The sequence below is a fragment of the Bombus fervidus genome, chromosome 15, assembly GCF_041682495.2.
Source record: "Bombus fervidus isolate BK054 chromosome 15, iyBomFerv1, whole genome shotgun sequence".
NCBI lineage: Eukaryota > Metazoa > Arthropoda > Insecta > Hymenoptera > Apidae > Bombus > Bombus fervidus.
In genome coordinates, this window is record NC_091531.1 from 7,288,146 (window position 1) to 7,301,534 (window position 13,389).

The 13,389-nt window shown below is 33.1% G+C and overlaps 1 protein-coding gene and 1 long non-coding RNA gene across 6 annotated transcripts in view; one reads left to right on the forward strand and one right to left on the reverse strand.

Annotated features, from left to right (window-relative positions):
• LOC139994839 (uncharacterized) overlaps positions 1–13,389 on the reverse strand; it is a 100,445-nt gene that overhangs the window by 68,530 nt on the left and 18,526 nt on the right. The window contains exon 1 of one of the 5 annotated variants that reach the window (XM_072017798.1): positions 10,506–10,646. The exons of 3 other annotated variants lie outside the window; for them this stretch is intronic. In XM_072017798.1, the coding sequence (XP_071873899.1) occupies positions 10,506–10,570 (65 nt within the window). In that variant the 5' untranslated portion in view covers positions 10,571–10,646. Of the gene's footprint in view, positions 1–8,391; positions 8,776–10,505; positions 10,647–13,389 lie in introns of those variants that run through there. One more of the 5 variants, XM_072017800.1, reaches the window with a different exon arrangement.
• LOC139994851 (uncharacterized) lies at positions 9,777–11,873 on the forward strand. Its single transcript, XR_011801777.1, has 3 exons — positions 9,777–10,477; positions 10,565–10,989; positions 11,598–11,873. It is a non-coding gene; the product is annotated as an uncharacterized lncRNA (long non-coding RNA).

Here is a 13,389-nt window from a genome sequence, read left to right on the forward strand (position 1 = left end):
TCCCTGGAACGTGTTCCATTAACCGGCTCAATTTTTCTACATTTCTTACATGGATTTTCAATCAAGGACGAGAGAATCGCGTATCCAAGATCCTCTGCAACGATCATCGGCCCTAGAATCACCGACACACATAATAAAAGTGCGATATGCTTGGATAAGGATCGATGATCGATGCGTCTATCTATGGATCATCGGTTAATCCGTTCTTCTATCTAGTTTTATAGATGTTTCTCTATCCCCCCCTCCGCCCCTCCTCGACCAATGTCGAGTTCGTGACTTTGTAAGAGCCACGATCTTTGCTAGTTCTAGGTTCTTCAAACTGTTCATCAGGAACTGATCTCTAGACTCTTTGATTTCTTTAGCTTCTTTAACCTCCTTAGCCTTGAATACTATTTGTTATATTATTTATAATATATATATATATTTCCTATTTACCTCTTATACTTCATACATTATCTATAATACATAACTGTACACGTTATATCTTGTCAAAGGAATATGATTAAAATATGAGGTTCCTATAACTTCAGTTGTTAGCAACAAAATACCCTATATACTATAAAATCACTAAATTTGATATCCCCTGTTCTTCTTTTATTCTCCACGCAACTCATAACAAAACGAATAACCGTGTATTTATGGGAGATTTAAGTATAGAAAAATATATAAGTTGCACGCAATACAGGAAAATACACGAAGCATCTAAAATATTCATTGCAATGTTTAGAATGTAAAACATATATGTCTCTGTATTTAGGTTTCATTTGTATGTATATAAACATATGCAAGCGATCTACAATGTATAATTGTACACGTGTTATCTACTCGAAGTAACATCGCCAGTTACAAACATCGCTCGAGAGGATGGCAAACGATCTGTAAGGCGGCAGAGAGATCAACTTGTGCATTTATACGTATAGCTATCGCTGGATCAGCGTCTCAGGGCGAATAACGGTGCATCCTACACGTCTGCTTTGCGTCGCATGCAAAATGCACTCATGTGACGACCGATACCTGCGACCTTGACAAAATCGAGGAAAACCGAGTCGAAAACCGCTATCTCTTTCTTTTTCTTTCACTCGACATCGGTATATCTCGTACATTGCTGCTACACGCATGCGCGAACATGGAGTCTCATGAATTGCGCACCTTCTCTCTCTCTCTCTCTCTACGTTCTTACGTAAACGGTTCAGAAACAAACGTATTACTTAATCGTGCGTTTCTGCATAAATCGTTGCTGCCAACCTAAGATTCGTAAAGTCGTATTTTCGAAAGAATTCTGTACGTAGGAAGGGGATTTTTTGAGGTTATACAAGGTTTGTTTCGATAGATTAGATATTTAGATATTTAGATTAGATAAATTTCGCTGATTAGTATTACTAACCGATTTATGTTATTATGTACAAAGAACAATTTTCCAATTGTAATTTGTTTTCAATTTGTAACGTCACAATATTGAAATGGAAGTGATTTTGGCATTATAAGAACAACTATTTCGTAGATAGGTTCGAAAAAGTAGTAAGTTTCAGAGTTCTAGATAAACTGATAAATACATGCGACGATAATCATTCACGAAGCTAGGAGTGACAATTTTCTACAACTAACTTCATCTATTAAATCCTTTCACATTTTGTATTTTTATATTTCCCGTGTTTCCAATAATTTAACGGATACAACAGAAATAGACGACGCGTATTATTGATATATGTGTTAGGTCGTCACGCATGAAACTGAGACTAAACTGTACCCCGATGTACCGCAAGATTCATAGTTTATTCCCGTTCATGTTCAAGGATTTTCTCTTTCCATTTTTACGTTTCGTTCGACAACGATGAATAACAGAGCGTAAGTACTTTCACGATATTTCGTTTTTTTTTTTCTTTTTTTTAATCTTCGGCGATTTATTTCCAAACAAAATGGCTACGTATGTAAGATATAAAAGAAACAAAAAATCGTGAAACACGATACTGTTCCCTCGAATGGAACGCGTCATAAAGATCCCATGTCTCTTATTACGACCAGTTTTACCAAACATGGGTCCTTCGTTCGCGTAATAAAGCCACGAGTGTCCTTCTTTGACCCTCCAGATCGCACCGGAAATAATTGTTAATCGGAAGCTTCCAGATGTGACTTTGAAAGTTCAAAATTCTTCTATTCTTTAAACTTTAATTAATTATAATTTCCCAAATACTCAGTTCCAATTTCGTCTCTGTTCTAATAACTGAATATACAAAAAATTCACAATTCCTCACTTTATAAATTCTCCATTTTTGTAATGCAAAAAGAAAGAAAGCTCGAAAGATAATCTTTAAATTCTAAATTTCCCTAGTTCCCTAAATATTGAGTTAGAATCTTATTAGAAATATTCGAAAGATTCAAAACTTCCTATTCATATACAATTGTGATTTAAATTATTTTACGTAATTGTGGTTTTATTAGCTTCTAATTTTACTATAGTAATACTACTGCTATTTAAGGAAGATATAGATATTCCGATATAAAAATTACAAGGGAAGGAATCTCGGACTGTTATTGATGTACAGGAAGGCACAGAAATTATTCATATGAAGAACAGAATTACGGAAAAGAAGTTTCACTGACTGAAATCGCCTACGTAATACATTGTTTGCCAACTGTAACGTGTATTTCGTCGCGGTCTGCGTGAGCCTGAGCCCTGTGCAGTTACCGTTCCCCGTTTCATCCTCTTGGTCGCGCCATTTTCTTTTTTTCGCGTCTGCCTGGAGAACCGATAATCGGAAATCATGCAAATTCCACGACATACTCGTTGAATCTACAGACATAACAGTACCTCTTACATACCGAGCGATTATTATTACCTCCTACTATAGCAATTTCTCGCCTTCTATATACAGGGTGCCCCGATAACTGTGATGCAAGCGACAATTGGGTGATTCCATATGATGGAAGCTTGTGCTACCATTTTGCAATGACAATCTTCTTCTTGCTACAATTTTCAAAATTTGTCTAATTAGATGTTTGTTAACCAATTAGGTTTCCCATCAAGCTCAAAGTATAAATTGTCCAGAAAAATAATTGGAACCAAATATCAAGCTATCCTTCGGTCTTATCCGAGTCGTTCAAAAGTTTGAGCATCTTTCTTCGATGATTAAGGCCTTGAAAGGACTATCTTCCAACAAGAAATTATTTCCACGAACGAAAACTGCGATCAGAGAAATATTCAACGTAATTTCAGAGTAAATCGTTAGCCAACTTAATAGGTTATCAATCATGCCAGTCATTAATGTATAATTAACAACACAGATAATGTTTCGCGTTGAATCTCCAATTGCTAATTTAATTATCATGTTTCCATAAATAAATCGGAATTTAAATTGAATCGAGTCACTTAACAGCACCTCGTCGAAATTTTTCAGTTCTTTTCCATCCATATAAGATCAAGGTCTCTCATTGTTGGAGAAAACATACGTTTGCAAAGTATTCAACGCTTTCGGTATATATACATATATGACGATTATAATTTCTTGCGAGACTTTCCTTTCCTTAACCCATTTCCTGTTTTTGGATTTCTCAATTTCCTATGTCAGATCGTTCATTATTCCGCGGATAATTGACAAACCAGTTTTTGAATGACTCGAATGAACATAGCTATTAAACAATCGCGTAGCGGCAAGCGAACACCTTTTAGCTAAGAAATAGTATTTTTTTCTTTTTTTTTTTTTTTAAATCACTCACGACTTTCTCTCGCGTATCAGTCTATGATTATAAAGCGAAACCAGTAATTTCAGGAGTCGATGACCTTGGCACCCAGCCCTTATCTAAACATAGACCGTGAATTAGTCATTACACTTGTGGTCTGCCACCTGTTCGTGCTGCTCTTTCTCATTTTTCAAGGACGCTTTCATTACATCTTGTTCTGATGATCCCTTTTATCGAGAATTAATTTCAACCAAATTGATGATTTCAATTTTTTATTAGGCATTCATTACTTCCAAATATATCTCTGTTACAAAACACTATTCTTTAAATACCCATTTGAACCAGCAGATATTCCAGTCCATAGAATAACCTCTAAATTGAGGATTTTTGCACATTTCTGTGAAATTTGAAGCTTTGAAAGTACTCAAAATGCACATGATATACAAAAGTATAATAATATGTAATAATATAGTATACAATAATAACAACAACAACAATATATAATAATAAAATACACAAAGTACAATAGTCACTAGAACTTCTAATAAAAGATGAAACAAATCTATGTTTAAATTCTGTTTCTTTAATTGTATTCGCAAAAATATAAATTGTAAAGAAATACAAAGCATAAATTTGCACAAGAATTGCATAAAAATCCACGGTATAATTTTACATAAAAATTGTATAAAAATCCACAGGCTATAAATCATATTAATTTAAAATACCCTCATTTATCATGGCCGCTGTACACAATCTAGTTACATAGTACACAGGTGGTTCGTCAACGGTCATACACACAGGACAAAGTAAATTGACTTTCAATGGGCAGAAAAAGGTGAAAGATAAGCGTATGCAACCAGTCATTGTACACTGCCTGATTACGGCATCGATACGAGGTGCAACGCGGCCCAGATTTTCAAATCAAGGCCAGGATATTTGCTCACATACACATGCACGTACGCATACACATCCGAGAAGCAAAAACTCGACCGACAGCGAAAGTGTCCGTGCATCTGCAATACCCTACGTGTTGCAAGACCAATAGAAGCAAGAAACAATATAAAAAGATGAATGAACGTGATGAAAACATACAATTCGACATGCACGTACAGCCTAAACTAGATAAGATAGCGACTCAAAGTTACACTAACTGATAGCCAACTGATACCAACGTTGTTGGTATGCTTGTTCAATTATGAAATTAGCGACGTCATCATCCATCTCCTTGCATAACGTATTTAATATCTAACAATTACGCCATTAACGACCTGATTAATTATCAAGGAAAGTTATTCAAGCGTTACAGAGATTCGTTGAGATATATATATATATTTGGAATTGTAGCAAGATTTGCAAATTTTTATCGTAAAAAGAAAACAGCTAAGGATAAGAATGAGCATATAATGTATACATGTGTGAACATATCTTGGTAAGATAAAATACTGTTAACGTTAATCTGCGGTTAAAATAATCAGTCGATTACAAAAATACGTATAGGGATTAACTCGCTAATGGCCAAGCGATAGTTTATCATTAATGTCACGAATATCTCAATTTCCTTAAATTTCATAAAATCATAGAACCTAGATAGAAGAAATCCTAATGAGAAAAAATGTAAGCTAATCCCTTGGAATTCCCTTTCGTACCTATAATATTGAAAAAATAGAATTAGATAACATAAACTGATTGAATAACGTTGCAACTATACGTTGCGTTAACGCAACCTAGACTCTTAATGTTTTAAACATTTAATTCTTAATGTGAAAGTGATGTTCGAAACTGACCATAATATTAAAGCATTCGTAACTACGATTTCTACGTTTCATATTAAAAGAAATTGGAAAGCGTCTTTTTTACTTTTATCTGCTTCAAAAATGACTAGAACACTAGAAAGGAAATAATAACGCTAATAAATGTATCGAGAATTTCCTTCTCTTCGATATACATATGTGCTAACTTCATGTTGAACGTGTTAAGATGCGTTCGAAATATAAAATTCAACATGGCGGACAAGTAAACGCGCCTAGGGCCATTCGACTATTTTATTCCGGTCGTCGGGTAGATGGTCGGTTATAAACTTTGCCAGCTAACGGATTATCCAGCAGCAAACGTAAAAAATAATTTTTACACGTAACATGGGCGTGTCACGGAATGAACGTGACAACTGCTTGTGTTCGATCGAATTCTAAGAAAACGAGATGAGAAAAGAAAACAATGTAAAGAGAAGAAGATCGTGTTTAGAGAAAGACAGACGATATTCATGGTAGAGAGGTCATAAACAGACTGTTTACATACGTTCGAAATTATATACGTTCAGTCACACTCTCGAAATATATACGTCGTATCTTGATACGCTTTGTCTCCGATTATTTTATATCGTTATCGAACATTTTTCTAACCTTTAAAATACGTTTATGTTATCTTGTAATGATTACATGTGAGTCATATAAACTCTGAAATTATAGTATAAACTGTTACTAATTATTGGTATTATCATTTATTGTTTATATATGTTAGATTAAAGGAAATAAATATATAATATTAAATTTAGATCTATATATCGAATTTTATATTGTACTAATTAAATAATAGTCGAAATTTGTAGTTTTATTAATTTGATAGCATTTTCGTGTAATCTATGGATCTTATTCCATTAAAGTTTGAAGTTTGAGAATTTCTTTCCACGAACCTACGACAAATTCGTTTCGTATCGATTAATCTTGTCGAATAAGTAATTCAGAAAATAATGTCGACCCGAGATTTAAGAATACAAAAAAGTCGTTTAAAAATACACTTGGAATCTTTCTCCTTTTATTTTACGAATAAACTCATTGCGAAACGTTTCATTTCTTTTACTCCTGGTTTTACGTAACAAACACAGAGCTGTCAAAAGACCACCTGTGATTGATTCTTGTACAAACACGGGATTCGTGACGTTTATAGCATCGGGAAACCAGAAATACTAAAAGGGAAACCTCAAACACGAGCTAAGCCGTGCAAACAGCCGACGGCCGACGCTCTCTATTTAACTGCCGGTTCTTTCAACAAAATTTGCCAACATTTACCTACTGTTTGAACTAGGCATCTGCTTCTTCTTTTCCATTTATAGAAGTCAGTCGCGGGAAAATTACTATTTCGTGGAAAAATCGCTAACATACTTTGATCTAGCTTTCTTTTATTTCTATTCTTTAATTCAGTTCTATCTAACGTGGAATGTTAATTGAAATTATTACTCCAATTGTTATTGAACGTGTTAACATAACCTAACTTTGCAAACCTTGCTTTTCTTTTCTTTCCTTTTCGTTAATTCGATTTTATAATATGGTGTATTATTTTCAGTATACAAATTGCAGGTATTACCAGGAATTGTTATTGGATTTTACACAATAATGCGTGATAAGTATACGTGGCAAGTTTGTACGTGTGTTTAGTTATCGCGAGATTTACGAAATCTTGAAAACGAATCGAGAGCAGGTAAACGATTCGAAACGTATTTTCACGACAACGCGACGTATTTATCATCGAAAATAAATCAAAAAAGTCAACTTTTTATTGCCGACTTAAAACAAAAAGAATTTTTAAAAACCTCAAAGTTTATAATCGCACGGCAAAAAATTCTAGAAAAGCGAAGAATAAAATTCAGATGACTAATTATCGACGAGAAATCATAAATTTCATCGATAAAAACATTATTATTGATGGTCTCATGGTAAAAAATTACGAGGAACATAAATCATCGGATCGTATAAGAAACAATTTTTAAATCGTAATAGATGACTTTGTAGCGTCGCAATATTTGCATTGTGTAATTGCGTTATGCGATATTTATCGAGAAATCTCGAGATCTCGGCTCAAATTTTTTCAGTAACAATTTTATCAGAGCGATAAGCATCCTACGAAATCGTGAAGCAATTAGTAGTTGCGATGTTTGCTGAAGAAATTAATTGTCTACGTTTCACAAGGGCTGATAAGGCGGGAAAATGTTTGAAAAATTGCCTCCAGTACCCGATAGAAAATTATATCTCACTATCACACGCTGTGTTATTAGTCGAGAAAATTATTTAACATTCAACGTTAAATATTTTTCGATCAAACGCAAAAATACCCTAATTTTAAAAATTATAATCTAAAAGATATAAATATAACTATATAATATAATATAATTATATAAATATATAATCATGGTATTATTTATATTATTTATTAATTTTTTGTCAATTTTGTATTACTATGATCGATTGGAACCTTCTTGTCAGGGGTTAAAATTTGTTAAAGGAACAAAATACGGTGTTATAGAATTACATCGTGGCTATTAAAACGAGACATCGTAAAATTGACCGTTACGATAACGTATATGATTCACAACGTTTCTTGCATTTCGCACAAGAACCTCAACTTAATTGGCAACCTATTTTCTATTATAATTCCTGTCATCGCTTGACGACTTATGAGGGACTACTAAAATATGAATTTATAAATTTCAATATTTATTACTTACTGCTTCTAATGGGAACTCGTGCAATATACAAAATATGAATATATAAAAAATATGAATTTGCATAAAAATACGCAGTCTACTTATGGTATACAAACGATAATGTTCGATATTCTAACTTTAAAATTTTTAAATAATTCTTAAATACGAAAAAAGGAGGAATTTATTCTTCACAGCATTTGAATTTTTAAAGAAATGGCGGGAAATAATCGACTCACCGGATGATTAATTTCTTGTTGTCATTCCTACAGCCATTGAACGTGACCTTCTGCACTAGTTTCTAAGACGCACTTTTTCAGTCACGAATCTCACGAATTCAATTTTCTTTCTCTCACTAACACTTTTGACGGTTGACAGAAAGATTCGAGAACGTTTATGCCGGTCCCCGACAAACAATCACATTCCCGACTTACGACAATAATTTATTGTTAATTAAGAGCCCGATCGAATGGAACGTTTCGAACGTTCTTCTCGAGATGTAAAAATTGTAACAACGATGACAATAAGTAGATGAAAGCACGATGAAGGATACACGCGCCAGTAGAAGAGCTTAACGGTCCAAACTCAACGATCGACGGACTACGACTGATCGAGAACTAACGGCTTTCGCGCGGGTAGCTTCGGCAATTTTCGCGCCCCATCGTCGAGCCTCTCCGACTTTCGTTCGGGCGCCCTCGCATGCTACTCGGTCCGTGTCGCCGACACTCCAAATATAATAAAAGAAATTCGAGATTTTGTACAAATTAGGGAATGTCAAATTTTCTGCGATTATCTTAAAATTTGAGATTGCTACATTAGATATAAACGAATGATTGTTTCTTACTACCAAGGAGTATTTTAAAAATCAGATTAGGCGTTGGCGACTGCAAACTTTTTTGAAGATTATTATGACATCAACCATGGAAATGTTCTTATAAGGGATGTATATTGTAAATGTAATTTATATGAAACTTTTCCTAGTATGTATCTTACAATTAAATTATTTTACGTTGTGATATATAATATTTTATTTACTTTAGTTTCAATATTTCTCCGTATAATATCTTATCTATTGTAGGAAAAATTTGCAAGAAACATTACACGACATCAAATAAATATATCCTTATAAGGAGTTTATATATAAATGCGATTTATATAAAACTTTTGGTATTTATCCATAATATGAATTCCTAATTGTATGAATTTATGTATAATAATGAATTCCTAAATGTATTTATTTTTAATATATATTCAATTCTATATTATTATTTCATTATCGTAATACGATAAAGTTCGTTTTAAGTAGCAATATTAGTTAATACATTTTAATTAATATTAGTTAATACATTTTAATTAATTTATACATTTTATTGACAACCATGTACTGTTGGTACAAATCTATTAAAGTGTTTAAAGATACTTATATATGGTAGTGTAAATAAGGGACTTCAGAATCGACATTAGAATACATTAGAATAATTCCAGTGGTATATTTCTTGGTTATGACTTGTTTTTTTTCCCGTTCGGTGACCGGCTTTCTATGTATACAGTTTCGCGTTCTCCACAGATCGAGAGATTCTCAATTAGAATTACGGTACCGCAGATTCCGTAAATGAATTAATTTAATTCAGAAATACAGTATGAAGTAATTCTTACGTGAATCTAGTGAATTAAGATTTTCAATGTGGGAATTACATTTTAATTACTCGCATTCTTCGTTGTTATAAATACAATGAATTCCTAATAAGAAATGGCTAATTGAACTCGACTGCGCGATCACATTGACAAAAGACTTTCTCTCGATTATAACGTAGTAAATATTCTATGGTGAACAGAAATGCAATCGGTTAGCTGGAACAGGGTTTTATGAACAGCTCGTAAAATCGTCGATGTATTTTTTTGTTGATGAAATTGGTTGTTCGTTATGAAACAAACAAAATTAACTCGTATAAATGCTAATCCAAATTAAAAAAACTTAAAATTTTTTAAGATTAAGGTAAACTTCGAGACACGACTTAAGGATTTTTCTATGTATCAAAATAAATGAAAACTCACTATTCAGAATTATGATTTGCATACTTAACTTAAACAAATGTTTCGATATTAAATAAATTTGAAAGATAATTTAAGGAATTCCACTATACATATTTACAATAAAAAAATTGCATATTTGCATATTTATAGCGATTATAGCAAATTTAATGCTGGACAAAATCAATTTATGGTACCATAACCTATGTAAATGTTTATGTCTACAAGAAAACATATAAGATTTTTACACAACTTGTGATTACTAGGAACTATTATACACAAATCAAAGTTGAGGTAAGATAAGATTTGCGATTTAACTCACCGAAATATTTGAAAGATACGTCGCAATTTCAAGCCCATCCTTGTTGAATTTCTCCACAGACACATGAACGACACTATTCACGAACGTGTTTGAAAATATACTGAGGGTGCGTATGAGGGTTACGCATGATGCACAACGACCGTTGGCAACGGTCGCGTGCTAAAACACCGGTGGCAGCTGCTATACTGCCGGCTCTGAACACTACACCTTGGTTACAGCCTGCCATTTGATTCTTTTCTTTGCCGTCGAGAGACGAAAAAGCAGTATTCAATCGAGAAAAATGAGAAAAGGATGGACGAACTATGTACTTGCTTACATAAGGCAAACAATCGGAGCAACGGATTGTTCGTTGCGGTTGCGCATGTCTGGCACGCGCTTCTGCGCATGTGGTTTCCTACGACTGGTGGAGCCACATATACTATTACCGTATTCATTACTAATAGTACATACTTATGATTTTATTCTATTTTATTTTACAATACAAGTAATTAAAATAACTATAATAACATTTTAGTATGAAAAATAATAAAAATATATTTTATAATGCATAATATACATCATATATTGCAATGTAAATATTAGGAGGAAAGAGAAGAATAATAATAGCGAATGAAAATGCTACTAAAGCAGTATAGAAATAGTGGTATAAGTGGTATAAGTTTAGTCCGATATTAGAAAATAGAAATAGTATTTTGAGATTTGCTTGAAGATTTAAATTTTAGTTGAAATACTTTTGGAATAATTGAAATGATTAAAATTTTTGTCAAATAACAAAAATATACGTTGTTAGCGTACTCTATATCTTAAAGAAAAAAAGTAATAAAATAGAAATTCTACTACAGGAATATAGTGCAATAAGCAGTACTAGTATAAATACATTGATATGTACAATGATAATAATAATAATAATATAAATAGTTTGTTTCGTAATTGGGTCGTTTTAAAACAATAAAAAATAAACCAATATTTTATTAGGTAAATAAAATGTGATTGCCTTGAAAGTGGAAGCGCGTCAATTAACATTGAAAAACAAAATATTCATGAATCGAATTATTCCAGTAAAATTATGTTAAGAAAAGTTTTTGTTTCCAGGAAATTCCACAGGAAAGACGATTGCACAAGCAACGATTTGAGGAATGCCAGATCGAAATATAAAAATCGACATAAAACACAGGAACAGCTGTTCGCGAGTTTTATGGATCGTTTCTTGCGTCCGTCATGATTCGAGAAACGCGATGAGAGAGGAAAGGATTTGGTTTGTTAAACTGCCTGCAGAATCTTGGAAAGTTCGAGCATCATCAGCGAGAATTTATTCCGATGCATTCAATTTAATATCCGACTTAAATCATCAGGATATATTCAACTGTCTTTCGCTAATTAATGTAAATATTGTAATTTAAAGAATATACATATATATTCTTTAAATTATCTATTTTGTGTATATAAATAGATTCGGATTAATTCGTAAATAAAATAACTCTCCGTAAAAAGAACGCAATGAAAACAGAGTAAATCGTAAAAAGTGAAGAAAGAGCCCCTGTGATGTATGCAACACGACCTGCGCAACTGCGAGCATGATTGCAGCGCCACGGAGGCATGCACGCTTCACGTCGCTCGCATAATGAATAAAATTCATTCCTACCTTAATTATAGTCAACACATGTACATACGAGTTTGCTTTCTCAATCCTGATCCCACGAGAATTCCCGGAATATTAATATTTTACGTTTAAGGAAAAAGTTGTTACCTGCAACAGAAAGAATTTTAAATAAATTACAAAATTATACTCCGCTGTCTTTTCAATTTCTAAAAACGTGTTTCTTAAGTCGTTTTGTTTTTCTTTTTTTTTGAACAAAAACATATTTGTGAAAACTTTCCAGAATTTTCTAACCTCTAGGGAAAAACTTGTTGTTTGTAATAGAAAAAACTGCAAATACATAATTACAAGATTGTAACATATTACATCTTTAATTCCTACAAGGCTAATTTCAAAAGCTTTTTTTAGAAACAAGAACATTAATGTATTCTATGAATATAATTAACCAAAAATGTTAATATGTAGTAGTATTTGCTTTTTGTGTTGTCCACTTTTGTATACTACGATCTTAAAATTAGGATAACATTTAGTGATGCTTATATTTATTTAGGACATTTGATAGTAGCAGTGGTAGCAGTAGTAGAAGCAGTTTGGTGGTAGCAGTATACACCTTAATAGTTAACCAAAATATCCAATGAAGCATTGGTTTATATTTTCTCATCAACGCTATCTTAATCAAAAAAATCTTAACGAAAAGATAAGGTAAAAGAGTCAGATCCGTTTTCACCGCTCACGTTAACGGGGACGACCAGATATTATCGGTTCGCACACGTCTTCCGATGGAGCGCGATTTACAAGGCAAAAGTTAGAAAGCATGGCTCCGTCCGCGCTTCCGAAACGCCGAGAGATCTCGCCAGATAAGCGTGCATTCGAGCATGTACCGGCGCATTTTCGTCAGCTCTCGATTTCACGCGAATCTCATAGTAACATCCTCGAACTCTAACCATCTTGTTACCGTCGATTTATTGCTCAATTTACTTTCGAACGAACTTCCAGCTATGCAAATATTCTCTATATGTACATTGTAATTCCGCGGTTAACGCATTATACCGCCGTGTAATTATGGCTGCTAAGACAGATTTATTGGCTCCTAGAGGCTACTGTCCCCGACACTGACGTAAATATGAAAATATCTTTATCATGTGATTTATATCAATTGGTATGCGTGTATGAGATGTGATCATTTAAATAGAGAAGAGACATATGTAGAAATTGAGAAAACAAAGAACGAGGTTATGTACATAGTCATATGAGGTTACTTGATCAATTTCAGTTAGTATTAGTTTC